This window comes from Diabrotica undecimpunctata, chromosome 6 (genome assembly GCF_040954645.1).
Source record: "Diabrotica undecimpunctata isolate CICGRU chromosome 6, icDiaUnde3, whole genome shotgun sequence".
In the NCBI taxonomy this organism is placed as follows: domain Eukaryota; kingdom Metazoa; phylum Arthropoda; class Insecta; order Coleoptera; family Chrysomelidae; genus Diabrotica; species Diabrotica undecimpunctata.
This window is the reverse complement of record NC_092808.1, coordinates 146,828,651-146,846,981: the sequence shown is the minus strand read 5'-3', so window position 1 is coordinate 146,846,981 and position 18,331 is coordinate 146,828,651. Positions and strand designations below refer to the sequence as shown.

At 30.9% G+C, this 18,331-nt stretch overlaps 1 protein-coding gene across 1 annotated transcript; it reads left to right on the top strand.

Annotated features, from left to right (window-relative positions):
• Nucleotides 1-10,765: 10,765 nt before the first annotated feature.
• Nucleotides 10,766-17,469, top strand: LOC140444071 (uncharacterized). Its single transcript, XM_072535698.1, has 2 exons — nt 10,766-11,111; nt 13,241-17,469. The coding sequence occupies exons 1-2, from the start codon at nt 10,895-10,897 to the stop codon at nt 14,326-14,328; spliced, it is 1,305 nt and encodes a 434-aa protein (XP_072391799.1). The 5' UTR covers nt 10,766-10,894; the 3' UTR covers nt 14,329-17,469.
• The last annotated feature ends 862 nt before the right edge of the window (nt 17,470-18,331 follow it).

Sequence of the window (18,331 nt, the reverse complement as noted above, 5' to 3'; positions counted from 1 at the left end):
AAACAATAAACAAACTAGTTATATATCTTGCAGTGTCTATGACACAAAAATTGACAATGACATTTAAGTAAGAACAAATTAACGCTAGAAAATTCAAAATCAAAAAATCAAGTTAAATATTGTTTTTAAATATTATTGTTTCCATTATTAATTGACATTTTGCAGCTCCTCTTAGACGGATGTTATTTACTTCCGCTTCATTGTGGTGTCGGTACATCATGGAGGTCCTTTGGGGTTTAAAGTTCATTTTCTTAAACTGAAAATCATCTCGTAGATGTTTTTGAGAAATTTTATCCAAAACAGCACAACAAATAATGATTTTTAGAATTTTTGGCAAAGATACTCTTACTTTTGACCCTAATATAGGAAATCTGTGCTTTAGCTGCCCAAATACTCTTTCAATTATCACCCTTTCTCTGGAATGAGTGACAATAAATAACTCATCGCTTGTTTCGGGGGTTTTTGAATGAGCATAATAACCATGGAGCAATTCCATATCCACTATCTCCAAGAATTCTCCTGTATTATAAATTAAATTAATAAATAAGTCAGTAGGTACTTTCAAATTTTTTTATAGCAGAAGAATCTTAATGTTGATACCTATTTTGACCATTGTTATTTCATATGACATATTCATATGAAATAACAGTTCATATTGTTTATTTATTGATAGCAGTCAAAACATTGTTAAGAAGTGTTATAATTCGAATTGAAGATTGCACTTTTTTCAATAGATATTAATATTGGTAATATTAGTAATTAATTATCAGTACTAATAATTCCTGATGTATATCAAATGCAGAATTGTATGATATGATTCGAGTTTATTTCGAATGTTACCAAAATGCCGCTATTGCCTCACGTATATATTCTGTAAGATATCCTGACAGGAGACATTATGGCAAAGAAGTATTTGAAAGGCAAGAAGATTAAGAGAAAGAGAAACTGTTAGTTTTCATCGTCCTTGTTTTAAACGACTTAGTAGAGGTATGACCGAAGATAGTTCAATCAATGTTCTTGCTTTAATTCATCAGAATCCACAATATAAGTAGTCGGCAAATCTCTATAGAATTAAACATACCCAAAACTACTGTGCTAAGGATTTTAAAACATCACAGGTTGGTTTTTCATATTATAAAGTGAACGTTTAGGTCAGAAACTTGGAATTCCCTTTAAACTTTAGATTCAACTGTTATTTTAATATTCCGATAAAAACGGCAACACGGTGCTTTTATCCTTTTATTCGTTTTTTAAAAATACTTATGCACGATTTAGCTTGTGAAACAATTGTGGATTTTTTAAGATTTTTGAGTTTTAGTAAATATAGTGATTTCTTTTTTACCAATATTTGTTGTTCTGTTTTTTAGACTGCATCTTTATCATGTAGTTCCCCACCAAGCTTTACATGCAAGAGATTTTGATGCAAGGCTGGATTACTGCAATTGGATGTTAGGTCTACTAGAAGAACAACCGCATATCATGTCAAAGATTTTGTGGACAGACGAGGCTACGTGTTAATCTGCATAATATGCATTATTGGGCTGAAGAAAATCCGCACTGGATACATGAGGTGCAGGTTCAAGGTAGATGGACTCTTAATGTTTGGTGTGGTATAGTTGATGGAAAGATCGTAAGTCCATATTTCGTTGATAGAACTTTAAATGGCGAGACATATTTGGATTTTCTGGAAAATTATTTGCCTGTTTTATTGGAAGATATTTCCTCACAAACGAGAAGAGATATGATATTACAACATGACGGGTGTCCTGCGCACTTTTCCAGGCGACTTCGAGATTATTTGTATGCAAGTTATCCAAATAAATGGATTGGAAGGGGAAGTATATTTCCATGGCCAGCTAGTTCTCCAGATTTAACATGTCTGGATTTTATCTGTGGGGAAGATTGAAGGACTTAGTGTACCAAACTCGACCAACCACTCGAGACGACATGAAACAACGCAATAAATAGTATATCAACAGCTGAGATTGAAGCAGCTGTTATATCTACGCGCGAAAGATTACATCTTTGTGTGGAAAACAATTTGAACATTTAATTGGACATTAAGTTTTAATGATCGAGATATTTGTATGATCTTTCACATATTTAATTTTAAGTTATAAGAAAGGGTGAGTCAATAATATACTTACTTATATTTATGCGTTTTGTTACGAATTTAATCCAGTTCCAATATAAACTACAGTAAATAGGTGTTTCCATTACTCTCCCCCACCCTTTATTTGACAAAATAAAAAAAAAAGTTCTTGAACAACTTTGTGCTTAATTTAGGCCTCTTTCTAGTTTACTTATTTAACCCTTTGACTGCCAGTCCCAGTATGTGGTTATGCCCTATGTGCCATCCGAAAATTAGACTTTTGAAATGAAGCAGGTATAGCACGCAGTAGGCGAGTGCACGGCACAGGGCCAAACTTTGTTCCAACGCGGGAGCTGCGTTGCCGGCAGTCAAAAGGTTAATACTTGTTATAATTGGGCATATTTCACAAAAAACTGGTTTTCAAATTTTTCTTCACACGTTATGCCCCCTAGCGGTTAACCCAGAAACTTGTAAGTTATTTCCAGCAATTTCTCTTGGCCACTTTTACTAAGGAATTTTTTCTCCTAAAGTTATAACATGAATAGTTTCTGATATATAGCCGAGAGATCGGCTTATTGGACCGTCCGGTACATTTATGCTAAGAAATCCTTTCTATCAATAAATTTTTCACCACATTCTGAAGGTTTTTTAATACGAACATGGGTACAATCCAGTGCACCAATGACTAGGTATTTGGAATCGATTTGTCCATTTTATTCTTGCTTCTTCCATACCTTTCATGTCAGACGGAAACTTTATCCACTGTTTTGATCTCCCAAAAATTTTAAAGTTCTACTTAAAACTGTTACTAAATACATACCGTCGTATGGTGAACGCCGAAATCTACAGCAATACCTTATTACAATCCAGTATCACTAACGTATCGCAGAAAAATCTCCATCTTTTGTCGAGAGCAAACTGTACTTCCTCTGATTTCATCTAGCTGTTGCCAAAAATAATCTGATAGAAAATCTAGTAAATCTTCAGTAACTACTCGAAAATAACAGAGATTACTTTTTGCCCCAAGTAAACTCTTTTTAATAAAGTAGTTAGTGTTCTTTTATTCAATTACTATTAAGTAAATACTTAAATACGAGGAAGTAAAAACAAATACTTCTTTTTTTAAGGACAATTATTCAAAAATGCCATCAAATATAGGGTGTTCTGTAAGGAAAGATATAAAAAAATTCCTTTATAAAAGGTATAATAACAAAAACTCTATCGAGCTACATCACAGAACGTTTTCGGAATAACTATTCCATCATCCGTGCTATCTGGATGAACATGTTTGAAGTCACTAAATATATGGGTAAAAGTCTTTTGAATTTTGTTAGATTAACTTTGAGTTACATTTTTTTAAATTATAAACTATGATATCTAAGTTACAAAAAGAATTGATTACATTGCAACGTAAGACTCCACTGGGGTTGCTAGTAAATAGACGAAGTGTCTGTGAGGACTTGTTGATATGCTTTGGTTCAAGTTAAGAAAATAACATTGCGCTTATGGAGATCAGTATTACCAAAACTCTCTGGCCCGTTTTGCTGTGTAGTTGTAATTAATTAATTTCACTAATAAAAGGATACCTATGCATAGTTGAATACAAAATAATGCATAATAAATACTTGTTTCTTTAATTGGCAGATATAGGTATACTATTCATTTGCCACACGCTGAACTGTCAATAAAATTTGAAGTGTTCCTGTATCAGTTGCGTACAATAATTATCTAATCTATTTAATTAAAATTATTATTTTGTGGAATATTAGACTTAAACACTTATTTCGTAAAATTTATATTATTAATAATAACAAATGTTTTTGGTTATTTAATCAATATAATTCTAAAATTCCCAATATAATGATGATTACATTTTTCTGATTATTATACCATGTTGACGCCTATGAAAGATCGAGCAGTTCCGTATGGGTTTCGTATTATTAGCTGTGTTAGGAAAATTTTAACTTTAAGGTTGACGTTCTGGAAATTTTAAATATAAGAGACGTTACTTTATATAAATTGTGACGTGCACTCCTTTTTATATGAAAAATGCTATACAAGGGGCAAAAGTATAGAGAAAGTGCCGGTGAAGTTAGCTACAAATGACGGAAAGTTTTTTGTTTGGGAGTGTTGTCATGTCGTTTTAATAAATCACAAAAAAGCATGCCATATAATATTAATTAATTTTACTAAACATTCTTTTTAAGTTTTTAAAAAAAGTTTACTTAATTTAAATTTAATTTTTTATAATTTAAATTAACTTCAAGTTTTTAAATTTTTAAGGTATTCAGCTACCACTTCATTCCAAAATTATAAGAAAATAGTCATAAAATTGAAATCTGCTGAACATCTGTTGCAATCTGGCAACTAGTGTTTTCAAAGTTTTGACAATATTGCCAAGTTTATTTGCTAATCTACCAAAGGCCATTTATAAATTTTTTTTCTAATAACTAACTGCAATATCAAAAGAAACAAATATTCATTCGTTCGTGTTTTATATAAATTTAAAAAATACCAGATTCTATAAAATAATATAATAAAAATGTACTTTTTCAAAGCATATTTAAGGCATAAAACATATACATAATAAAAGAGGTTAGTCTTTGTATGTGGGTATATTTTATTTTATAAAAACCCTTAAAAGGGCAACATTACAAGCACGAACGTTTTCGGAACAACTGTTCCATCATCAGGTTAAAACCTGCATTTTAACCTGATGATGGAACAGTTGTTCCGAAAACGTTCGTGCTTGTAATGTTGCCCTTTTAAGGGTTTTTATAAAATAAAATATACCCACATACAAAGACTAACCTCTTTTGTTATACGTGGTATACAGCCAGCTACAGGAATTATTTTCCTTGTGGATTTTGATATACATAATAAGCACATGGCTCATTTGTAGCTAACTTCACCGGCACTTTCTCTATACTTTTGACTAGCCGGTCACGGGAGGAATGAATCCTACTGCAACGCCCCTAACGAACATTTCCGAATTAGCGTTCTTAACTTCTTAATTTGTTCATGTCACATGTCATCCTTTACTTTGACGGGAGGGTTGAAAAATTCTGGAAAAAACTGATGGATATAAAATAAGTTAGATAAAAAATGAAATAAAAATATTCACTTTCAGTTTTATTGTGTAGTAGTGTAGTTAGTTATTAATGTTGAATTTTCGATTTATGTAAAGTAATGTACCTATCAGTTGAATTTTAAAATATTAGTTACGAAATTTAAATGATTATGCTCAAATATGATAGCAAATTAAAGTAGCAGGAACATATCAGAAAGAAAAATCAAGAGCTTAAACTGAAATACAAGAAGTTATATTGGTTATTAGATAGAAGCTCACAACTTACAATTAAAAACAAGGTAATAGTTTACAAACAAATGCTCCAACCAGTATGGTCCTATGGTTTACAGTTATGGATTTGTACTAGTGAGAGTAACTATGCTTTCCTTCAAAGAGTCCAAAACCGAATACTAAGAAACCTAGTAAACGCCCCATTGTATATCCGCAACAAAGACCTATATCGGGAACTTCGTATAATAACAATTAAAGAAGAAATAAAGAAGATTGTCAAAGGTCACGAAAACTGACTCCACAACCATACAAACAGGGAAGTGTTAGAACTTTTAGATAATCAAGACCTAGTCCGCAGGCTCAAACCCACCAAACCTTTTGAACTTGTGTGATAGTGATCAATCTATAAATGTCACTGTCAGTTTAAATTCGGGCAGTTAACCTAGCCACAACAGTGAAGTGTGCATTGTGCAACAATAATTATTAGATTCTAAGGTGAACCCTTGGGAATACCTAGGAAACTACAGTAGTAGATTAAGTTAAACATAAAATGCTGGTTAGTCTTAGGATTAGGTGCATGGTTAATGTAATAAATAATAAAAAAACTAAATTTTATTAATTACTACCTACAAATAATAGAAAAACACAATAAAGCAGAACAACATGATGGATAGATATAAAATATTTAATTAAAAATTAAATCTAACATAGGTATAAAAATGTGAAATTTTTTTATTCATAAAAAATCCCTATTTCTTTTGTATACGAGTGATCGTTTTCACTGATTTTATTTTCACCATCTTGTAGTAGTAACCTGATGTCAGAGGTACTTGGTTTTTGAAGTAAATTTTCAGATTTTGGAGTTTGTTTTTTCTTAGTACTAACAAACCTCACTTGTTTTTCATATTTCTTATTGCCAGGCTAATTGTAAACATCTTTTAATGTCTTACCTTCTTTTTCAATCAAACTTAGTATAGTGTCCATCATTTTTCCAACTTTCAATAATTTAACATCAGAAGTTAGTTTTTTTGAAGAAATTAATTCATATATTATATCCAGCTTAACTTTAAGATCTTGGTTTTCATAATCTCCTTTGTTAATCATACTTTCGTTTACCACAGTATGGATAATATCATCAGTTTCTGTCTCAGTTTTTTGAATGGGTATTGATGGCTGGAAATTATTTCTAATAACTAATAAGTCTTACATTCGTTGCAAAAAATATGACAACTTTTATTTATTTTTAAACACTCATTTACCTTTTGAACATGATACTCTGTATTGTAACAATAAAACACTGAAAACTTTGTTTTCAAAACTTCAACAAAATTTATTTTAAATTCTTATCACTACAGCTGTTTCGGCTGATTGCCTTTCTCAAGTGATCTGTTTTTGGCATGGGTTTACACTTTATAGTCTCTAATGAAATAGGTTGAGGAGGGGAGAACTGTTTGTCTCAAGCTGGTCATTCAGAATTATATCTGTGTTTTTTAATTTGTTGATTTCCATAGATTCTAACAAAGATAGCTTAAGGCCTTTATTTTGAATGTGTAGAATTTTAAATTCGTCATTAAAAGAATGATTATGATCTAGAAGGTGAAGTGCGTATGTAGAATCTGTTTTTCTATTATTGAAAGCCCTTTTATGTTCTGCTATTCGTTTATTAAAATTTCTACCTGTTTGACCAATTTAATTTTTGGGGCAGTCGCCACATTTAAGTTTGTACACACCACTGTGTAAGTGTTTTTTATGTTGGCTCTTATTGTTTTTAATATATTTGCCTAGGTTGTTATTTGTTCTGAAAGCTGGTGTTTGGCTATTTTTGTTGATATTTTGCCCGTATATGTAATCGAGCAGAAGGTACTGGGTTTTTTCTCTGGTGGTGGAAATACTAAGTTCAGGGCTTTCTTGTGTAGTTTTTGATTTAACATTTTATTAATTGTTTGTTCGTTGTATCCATTGTTTACTGCTATTTGCTTAATGATATTTAATTCTGTCTCAAAATTGTATTTTGACATAGGAATTGCTGTTAATCTATGTAACATACTATGATAGGCTGCCAGTTTATGTTGTGTGGGATGGGATGATGAATTGTGAATAGTAGTGTCAGTATGGGTAGGTTTATGAAATATGGAGAAGTCATGTTTGTTTTTAAGTCTGGTAATTTTTAAATCTAAAAAATTTATGGATTGATTTTGTTCTGTTTCTATTGTAAATTCAATATGACTATGAAGAGAATTAATATACGATAAAAATTGGTCGAGTTGCCTGTTAGTTCCTGTGAAACATACCAGTACGCCGTCTACGTATCTCCACCAATATAAAAACTGTTTGAATATGGGGTGTTTTGAAATCTTTGTCTCTAGATGATCCATAAAAATATCTGATAGCAATGGGCTTAGAGGATTGCCCATTATAAGTCCTGCACTGTTATTTGTATATAATTCATTATTAAATTCAAAGTAGTCTTGGTTTATGCAAACAATGGATACAACGAACAAACAATTAATAAAATATTAAATCAAAAACTACACAAGAAAGCCCTGAACTTAGTATTTCCACCACCAGAGAAAAAACCCAGTACCTTCTGCTCGATTACATATACAGGCAAAATATCAACAAAAATAGCCAAACACATAAAAAAGAAAGGAATAACACCAGCTTTCAGAACAAATAACAACCTAGGCAAATATATTAAAAACAATAAGAGCCAACATAAAAAACACTTACACAGTGGTGTGTACAAACTTAAATGTGGCGACTGCCCAAAAACTTAAATTGGTCAAACAGGTAGAAATTTTAATAAACGAATAGCAGAACATAAAAGGGCTTTCAATAATAGAAAAACAGATTCTACATACGCACTTCACCTTCTAGATCATAATCATTCTTTTAATGACGAATTTAAAATTCTACACATTCAAAATAAAGGCCTTAAGCTATCTTTGTTAGAATCTATGGAAATCAACAAATTAAAAAACACAGATATAATTCTGAATGACCAGCTTGAGACAAACAGTTCTCCCCTCCTCAACCTATTTCATTAGAGATTATAAAGTGTAAACCCATGCCAAAAACAGATCACTTGAGAAAGGCAATCAGCCGAAACAGCTGTAGTGATAAGAATTTAAAATAAATTTTGTGGAAGTTTTGAAAACAAAGTTTTCAGTGTTTTATTGTTACATAAAATGAATTTCCATCAAGTAACGGTCGAATCCATCAATTATACTCTGTATTATTTTGAACTGATTTTACTTTCCAGTTATTTTCATCTATTTTGCAGATGTCTTTCAATTCAATATCCTTACTTCTTACATGTGATTTCTTTATTAAATTCATTCTATATGAGTTATTACCTTTGACTTTTTTTTCAATTTTTTTATTACTACATCACGTACCAAGTTTAAGAGAGCATACAAACAAGTGTCTACCCTTTTATTCTTTTTTCCTTGAAAATATACATGTTTCAGTGTTCGATGCAATGCTTCTAAGTACATATTTGTGTTAATGCCCAGTCCTTTTCTGCAACAATATGCCCATAAATGACAACGACCAGCATAGTAAGTTTGAAAGTATTGACCAAAAGCCTCAGTATCCTCACAAGCAAATAATTCAGATAATACAAAATTTAGCAATTCTTGAAAATCGGCAGGATCAGTTGACTGTAATAACAAACGCAAGTACTTATACACTTTTGCTTTCATCACTTGATCACCTTTAATTTTATTCAAGTTCTTACGCCAATTTCTATCGATGTGCCAAGCACAAAGGAGGTGATTATCTGGTTTACTCATAATATTAGTCCACGCATTAAAAAATTCTGGAGCATCATCAGACATAAACACTTTACATTTGATGTCACCAGTTTGTTTTTTAATAGAATTTAAAAAATGTGTTTGTTAAATTTAAAAACATTGGTATCTGCCCTGTTTGAAAGCAAGAAAGCAGTAGGCACCCATTCTCCAAATTCATCCACAACCATAAGTGTTAATAAGAAATCATAACTTGTAGTTCCATGCGTTGAGTCCGCACATATTTTGTCTGAGCCAAACAGTTTCAATTGTTTTTCTTGAAATTTCGTCATGAATATTAATGCAAAATCATTTATGTTGAATACATTAGGGAGATCATCTGAGCCTTGCTCTGTGTAAAATATAATTAAAAATTCATCTTTTAGAGACCTTAATCGTTCAACCCATAAACGAATGCCTATGACATCATTCTGATGTAGCTGAACATATTCTTTTAAAGAAAAGTCCCTGGTTATATTTCTCAAGTCTTGGCGATCGAAAAGACTGAGTCGTCCAAGGGATTCTTCAGAGTAAATCCCATTACGAATATCATCTAGGATTTTTTGGAATGACACACCTTCAGAGATTTTTCCTTAAAATAAAAAAATGCAAAGTTAATACAACATTACATTAGAAAAAAATGAGACATACCTGCTATTTGTTTTCTTTCAGTTTTAGTCAAATGTATATGGGTTAAATTACAATTATGGCCAAAATGAGGCGTATACAAAGTGGCCTTTAACTGATTTCCATTACATATTAAATCCAAAGTTGAAGGACAAGTAACATCTAACTTAGAAAACCCATTTTTTTTAAAACCCAGACAGAGATTTTAAAAATTTCTGTCTATTGTTTTGAGACGTAGACATATATCTGCTTGCTTTAAATGACCTATGACAAATATAGTATGTCTTTTCTATTTTGCTAGTTATTTTTTTACCAGTGGTTTTTACATAAGAGCATTTCATGTTTTTCTCAATAGTCTCTTTCTATGTTCTAAAATCTAAAAAAATATTTCGTTAGTTCATATAATTAGCTATTAATAAATAACACTAATCTGCATAGTTTTCGAATTCCTTTTCTTCCTTAAACAGCTCAAGTTTGTGATCTGTAATTAAGTGATTTCTGTATTCGGAGTATGTGAAGAGAATCCGAAAGCAAGAGGTACACACTAAAGATTTTTTTCGACTTGTTGTAGCCGGTTCTGCTCCATGTAAGAGTTTAATATGTTTATTCAAATTAGAAATTAGAAAAACAAAAGCAGTGACAAGAAAGGTTTCTTGTCACTGCTTTTGTTTCCATTATAAATATAATATATTATAATACAAACACAAAACCTCGAAGTAGCCGAAAATAAAATCCAGGATATAAAATTCACAGTACGAATAATTATAAAACAATAAAAGAGTACATTAGGTATAAAAGTTCTAGGTTATTTTCAAAATTCAAATTCAAAATAAAACGGAACTTGTCAATAATGAGTTTGATATATTTCCGCTTGGTGCGCCACAGTAGGAATCATTCCTCCCGCGACCGGCTTGTATACTTTTGTCATACAAGGACAAGGACATAACCACAGAATACACCCATGGTACGACAGAACACACCATTTGGGGGGATGGTGTATTCTTTGATATAACCTTAAAACGCAATATATGTGTGGTGTGTTGTGATTCCAGATCCAGATTCGTTAAATCAAATAATCAAAAAATGGAAGTTAAGGAGGAGACTTGTAAAATAGAAATAGAAAATAATGAGATTGACGTTTTTCTGGATATCTTTAAAACTGAGTTTGTGAAAGAAACCAAAGGAGAAAGTAAAAATGATACATATGATTGTTTAGAATTTACTGACCCTTCTGTAAAAACTGAAATAGGACAAAATGAATATACAGCTATGTCATTTGAAGAAATACTAGATAATAAAAGTGAGTAGATAAAATATTTAAGTAATTTTTCCATCTTTAGAACTAAAAGCCTTTTTGGTTAATGATTCTTTGATTTTTGGGCACAGTATGGACCTTAGACAACTTGTCTAAGGTATGGACAATTGGAGTTTCCTGCAATGAACATAAACTTGTCATCTGAATTATATGTTTGGATAAAGTATAGGAGTTCTTAAAATATAAAGATACTTTGACGAAATTATGTTTTATGAGAAGCCAAAATTTTTGAATTCATTTTAAAAAGCATTCATAAAATATTATTTTTTACTTTAAATATAGCTAAATATCGTAAATTATTTTATAAATTGATATATTTGTTAATTATTTTGTAAACTGATATATTTGGCAATGAAGCCAGAAATCTCAAAACAGGAATTGCTTAATTTAACTTCACTTTATTCTGTAGTTTCTAAACTATTAATTTTTACCTTAGGCATAATTTTAATGGTTTTTATTGTATAAGTATTTTTAAAATGCAAGATATAATTTTATTTTGGTATATTTTATTTGTAGATATAATTTTAATGCTTTTAATGATATATGTATTTTTCATGTTTTTGTTTGTTTTTTAATTTTCATTTCATATAATTATACTAAGTGCTCTTGCCCATAATTTTAGATGTGAGAGTATGAAATAATTGATCATATGGCAATACTGACGTATATTAAGCTTACTTTTAAAGCATATTTAATGTCAAATATATCTATAAATGTTTATTGCATGAAACCCTAATTTAACATGACATTGGATGGCTTAACAATATTGTAACATAAATATTATATTGTCAGTATTGCCATATCGTCAATTAGTTCATACTCTCACATCTAAAATTCAAAAATTGGCTAGAGCAAGCACATAATATATCAATTAAAAATCAAAAACAAATAAAAACATGAGTTTAGACACATTACCGTAAAAATTGCATAAATTTGGTTTAAAAGAATTAAAATTAAAAGCATTAAAATTATATAAAAATTAATAGTTTATAATTAAATTTAAATTGGTAAAAAATGATAAATAAAAAAGATAAATGAAAATAAACAAAAGAATACATTAACCTAAACTAAATTTAACTAAATTAAAACTAACTGTTTCAAACTGTTACCAATTGGTTGATAAACTTCAACTCATTAATATAAATCCTGATATACTTTCTTTTGATGTGAGCAACCTATGTACTTTAGTGCCCAAGCATGAAACAATAGGTCTGGTAAAAACACTCTTAGTCAGTAAATCCATTCAGTTCCACATCATTTCACTGTCATAAATTTTATCTCCGCAGACATTTTTCTGTCCTACTATCACTTACTTGTTAAAATCAATCAAATGCATCCCTAGATGAAATTAAAAAAAAATATTAAAAAATAAAATAAACTGTAAAAACAATTTAAAAAATGACAAATTGGATGTTTATTCTAAGTTCTAAATATGCAAGCTGTACGCTGCCATTTCTAAGCCTTAGTAAAGTGTGAAGGAACATGGAATAAAAAATATATATTATAATAATAAATTAATTAACAAGATAGCTAGGTCAAGCACAATCTAAGCAGTAATAACTATTTAAATAGTACATAAGTTACCGTATTAGTGTTATAGGAAATTCATATAAAGCAATAACTATTTAAATATATTTTTCGGTCAATTCTCTTTTCAGCCAATTGTTTATCTGCCAATTGTCTATTCGGGTAATTGTCCATTTGAGGAATTGCTTTCGGGGAATTGTCTTTCAGTAAACTGTTTCCGGGCAATTGTCCGGGGCCCCAATATGGACGCTGTACCGACATCTGAGAATAAAACACCAAAGTAGAAATGCGAAGTTTTCTTGGTTTTTCCATCCTCAAATGAAACATCTTTTTCGTCGTCTGTTTTTCCTTGCAATTTATAGAAGGTACTAATTAAAGTAAAAATTAGGTGAAAACTAAATTATGTGAAAAAATACTGCTTATTTGAGCAAATAGTAATCCAATATATTTATTAGTCATTTCACAAGATCGAACTATACTCCTAACGTTGATTTACTTTTGCTACTTTATTTTTGTTTTGTAGTTTCAATATTAATTTTTACTTCCAGCACAAACAAACAATGTTTATGAATTTGTTTATATTTCAGATTTTCTCCAAGGGGAGAATAGAATGGAGACTATGAAGACATCACCTGACCAGTCATGCTATGAAGAATATGTGAATCTACAACCCGAAGAAACAATATTAAACAAACCTGAGATTGGACAAGAACTTTACAACTGTGATATTTGTTTCAAGAAATTTATCGAATCGCGATATTTAGAAATACATTTGCGAACACACACTGGACAAAAATCTAATGAGTGTGAAAAATCTTATGCGTGTGAAATTTGTTTTAAGCGGTTTACTACAGCAGAGTATTTACAATGTCATTTGAAAAGGCATATAAGTGTGAAGGGAGAAAACCCTTATAAGTGTGAAATTTGTCTCAAGAAGATTTCTCAGCAAAGCCATTTGAAAAGGCATATGAAAACACACACTGAGGAAAAACCTTACGAGTGCGAAATTTGTTTTAAGCGATTTACTGTAGTAGATAGTTTGAAAAGGCATTTGAGAATGCATACTGGGGAAAAACTTTATAAGTGTGAAATTTGTTTTAAGCAGTTTTGTGAGCAAGGTAATTTAAAAAGGCATATGAAAATACACACTCGGGATAAACCTTACGCATGTGAAATTTGTTTTAATCGGTTTACTACAGCAGAGTATTTACAATGTCATTCGAAAAAGCATATAAGTGTGAAGGGAGAAAAACCTTATAAGTGTGAAATTTGTTTTAAGCAATTTTCTGAGCAAAAGCATTTGAAAAGGCATATGAAAACACACACTGGGGAAAAACCTTACGAGTGTGAAATTTGTTTTAAGCAGTTTTGTGAGCAAGGTAATTTAAAAAGGCATATGAAAATACACACTCGGGATAAACCTTACGCATGTGAAATTTGTTTTAAGCGATTTACTGTAGGAGATAATTTGAAAAGGCATTTGAGAACGCATACTGGGGAAAAACCTTATAAGTGTGAAATTTGTTTTAAGCAGTGTTCTGAGCAAAGTAATTTGAAAAAGCATATGAAAATACACACTGGGGAAAAACCTTACGCGTGTGAAATTTGTTTTAAGCGATTTACTCAATCATCTAGTTTGAAAACGCATTTAAGCATACATACTGGAATGAAATAAAGGACCAATTTATTAAGACTTCTGGTGCAAGTATTACTATTGAGAAATAAAAAAAAATCTCAATAACATGAAAACAGATGTAAAGAAGAAAACGGAGAAGAATATGACTGGCAACAAAAAAAATTAAATTGCGCGAGCTGAAAAAAGAATTTCTGAATATATTGATTTTGAAAAAAAATCCAGTATTCACGAATATTTCTGGGGAATCTTCCATTGAAACTGACAATGGAGAAGAATGGCAAAGAATAATCTACAAAATACTGGATCAGCTAGTACGAACGCTGACAAAACGTCCTAAGAAGAAGAAATTTAAGTTAGAGACTGAGGAAACGGAAAGTTTATCAACACAAGAGTTGCAACGACTTGTTCTTCTTGAACGATTAAATGTTGCTAGACTTGTCCAAAGGGAAAAACTTCTGATAGAAAAATTGACAAATGTACAATCTCGAATTTGTGAAGAATTCTTAGTCGCAATGTATCAGAACTACGAGAATACATGAACTTGTAATGTATTTATGATTTCCCAATATGTACTGCAATTTTTTAATGTATTTGTAATTTTCCAATATTTACTGCAATTTTTTAATGTATTTGTTATTTCCAAATATGTACTGCGATTATTATAATTTCACATTCGTTTTCTTAATTTTGTAATAAAAGTGTCAGTGTATTAAATAACAAAACAATAAACAAACTAGTTATATATCTTGCAGTGTCTATGACACAAAAATTGACAATGACATTTAAGTAAACAAATTAAGAACAAATTAACACTAGAAAATTACAAAATCAAGTTAAATATTGTTTTTAAATATTGTTAAATATTGTTTCCATTATTAATTATCATTTTGCAGCTCCTCTTAGACGGATGTTATTTACTTCCGCTTCATTGTGGTGTCGGTACATCATGGAGGTCCTTTGGGGTTTCCAGTTCATTTCTTAAACTCAAAATCATCTCGTAGATGTTTTTGAGAAATTTTATCCAAAACAGCACAACAAATAATGATTTTTAAAACTTTTGGCAAAGATACTCTTACTTTTTGACCCTAATATAGGAAATCTGTGGAGACGAATGGGAGAGGATAGGCTACCAAAACGAGCACTGAACGCCAGAATGCAGGGAAAGAGACCAGTTGGAAAGCCAAGAAAGCGCTGGGAAGACACAGTAAGCAGCGACGCACAAGCACTTTTAGGAGTCCGTGTATGGAGAAGAGCAGCCACAGACAGACAAGGGTGGAGGCAAAAAATAAAGGAGGCCAAGGCTCATTTTGGGCTGTAGTGCCGTAGAAGAAGAATATAGGAAATCTGTGCTTTAGCTGCCCAAATACTCTTTCAATTATCACCCTTTCTCTGGAATGAGTGACATTAAATAACTCATCGCTTGTTTCGGGGGTTTTTGAATGAGCATAATAACCATGGAGCAATTCCATATCCACTATCTCCAAGAATTCTCCTGTATTATAAATTAAATTAATAAATAAGTCAGTAGGTACTTTCAAATTTTTTTATAGCAGAAGAATCTTAATGTTGATACCTATTTTGACCATTGTTATTTCATATGACATATTCATATGAAATAACAGTTCATATTGTTTATTTATTGATAGCAGTCAAAACATTGTTAAGAAGTGTTATAATTGAAGAATTGAAGATTGCACTTTTTTCAATAGATATTAATATTGGTAATATTAGTAATTAATTATCAGTACTAATAATTCCTGATGTATATCAAATGCAGAATTGTATGATATGGGAGGAAGGGGAAGTATATTTGCATGGCCAGCTAGTTCTCCAGATTTAACATGTCTGGATTTTATCTGTGGGGAAGATTGAAGGACTTAGTGTACCAAACTCGACCAACCACTTGAGACGACATGAAACAACGCAATAAATAGTATATCAACAGCTGAGATTGAAGCAGCTGTTATGTCTACGCGCGAAAGATTACATCTTTGTGTGGAAAACAATTTGAACATTTAATTGGACATTAAGTTTTAATGATCGAGATATTTGTATGATCTTTCACACATTTAATTTTAAGTTATAAGAAAGGGTGAGTCAATAATATACTTACTTATATTTATGCGTTTTGTTACGAATTTAATCCAGTTCCAATATAAACTACAGTAAATAGGTGTTTCCATTAAACATTTTGAAGAAAACTAAATTGCAAAAAAAACTAAATTTAAAACTAAATGCAATTTTTTTATTGTAGATGTAAACCACACTCTTTTTAATGACACTAATTTCGTTAAAATCGGTTGATCCAAAGTTATAGGTATTTATCCATAAATACTTTCCCACTCTCCCCCACCCTTTATTTGACAAAATAAAAAAAAAAGTTCTTGAACAACTTTGTGCTTAATTTAGGCCTCTTTCTAGTTTACTTATTTAACCCTTTGACTGCCAGTCCCAGTATGTGGTTATGCCCTATGTGCCATCCGAAAATTAGACTTTTGAAATGAAGCAGGTATAGCACGCAGTAGGCGAGTGCACGGCACAGGGCCAAACTTTGTTCCAACGCGGGAGCTGCGTTGCCGGCAGTCAAAAGGTTAATACTTGTTATAATTGGGCATATTTCACAAAAAACTGGTTTTCAAATTTTTCTTCACACGTTATGACCCCTAGCGGTTAACCCAGAAACTTGTAAGTTATTTCCAGCAATTTCTCTTGGCCACTTTTACTAAGGAATTTTTTCTCCTAAAGTTATAACATGAATAGTTTCTGATATATAGCCGAGAGATCGGCTTATTGGACCGTCCGGTACATTTATGCTAAGAAATCCTTTCTATCAATAAATTTGTCACCACATTCTGAAGGTTTTTTAATACGAACATGGGTACAATCCAGTGCACCAATGACTAGGTATTTGGAATCGATTTGTCCATTTTATTCTTGCTTCTTCCATACCTTTCATGTCAGACGGAAACTTTATCCACTGTTTTGATCTCCCAAAAATTTTAAAGTTCTACTTAAAACTGTTACTAAATACATACCGTCGTATGGTAAACGCCGAAATCTACAGCAATACCTTATTACAATCCAGTATCACTAACGTATCGCAGAAAAATCTCCATCTTTTGTCGAGAGCAAACTGTACTTCCTCTGATTTCATCTAGCTGTTGCCAAAAATAATCTGATAGTAAATCTTCAGTAACTACTCGAAAATAACAGAGATTACTTTTTGCCCCAAGTAAACTCTTTTTAATAAAGTAGTTAGTGTTCTTTTATTCAATTACTATTAAGTAAATACTTAAATACGAGGAAGTAAAAACAAATACTTCTTTTTATTCTTTTTTTAAGGACAATTATTCAAAAATGCCATCAAATATAGGGTGTTCTGTAAGGAAAGATATAAAAAAATTCCTTTATAAAAGGTATAATAACAAAAACTCTATCGAGCTACATCACAGAACGTTTTCGGAATAACTATTCCATCATCCGTGCTATCTGGATGAACATGTTTGAAGTCACTAAATATATGGGTAAAAGTCTTTTGAATTTTGTTAGATTAACTTTGAGTTACATTTTTTTAAATTATAAACTATGATATCTAAGTTACAAAAAGAATTGATTACATTGCAACGTAAGACTCCACTGGGGTTGCTAGTAAATAGACGAAGTGTCTGTGAGGACTTGTTGATATGCTTTGGTTCAAGTTAAGAAAATAACATTGCGCTTATGGAGATCAGTATTACCAAAACTCTCGGGCCCGTTTTGCTGTGTAGTTGTAATTAATTAATTTCACTAATAAAAGGATACCTATGCATAGTTGAATACAAAATAATGCATAATAAATACTTGTTTCTTTAATTGGCAGATATAGGTATACTATTCATTTGCCACACGCTGAACTGTCAATAAAATTTGAAGTGTTCCTGTATCAGTTGCGTACAATAATTATCTAATCTATTTAATTAAAATTATTATTTTGTGGAATATTAGACTTAAACACTTATTTCGTAAAATTTATATTATTAATAATAACAAATGTTTTTGGTTA

Excerpts from the sequence above, each read along its gene's own strand:
- LOC140444071 (XM_072535698.1), top strand. The coding sequence starts at position 10,895 with ATGGAAGTTAAGGAGGAGACTTGTAAAATAGAAATAGAAAATAATGAG. Across the intron at positions 11,112-13,240 it reads AGAAATACTAGATAATAAAA|ATTTTCTCCAAGGGGAGAAT; the intron begins GTGAGTAGATAA and ends TTTATATTTCAG.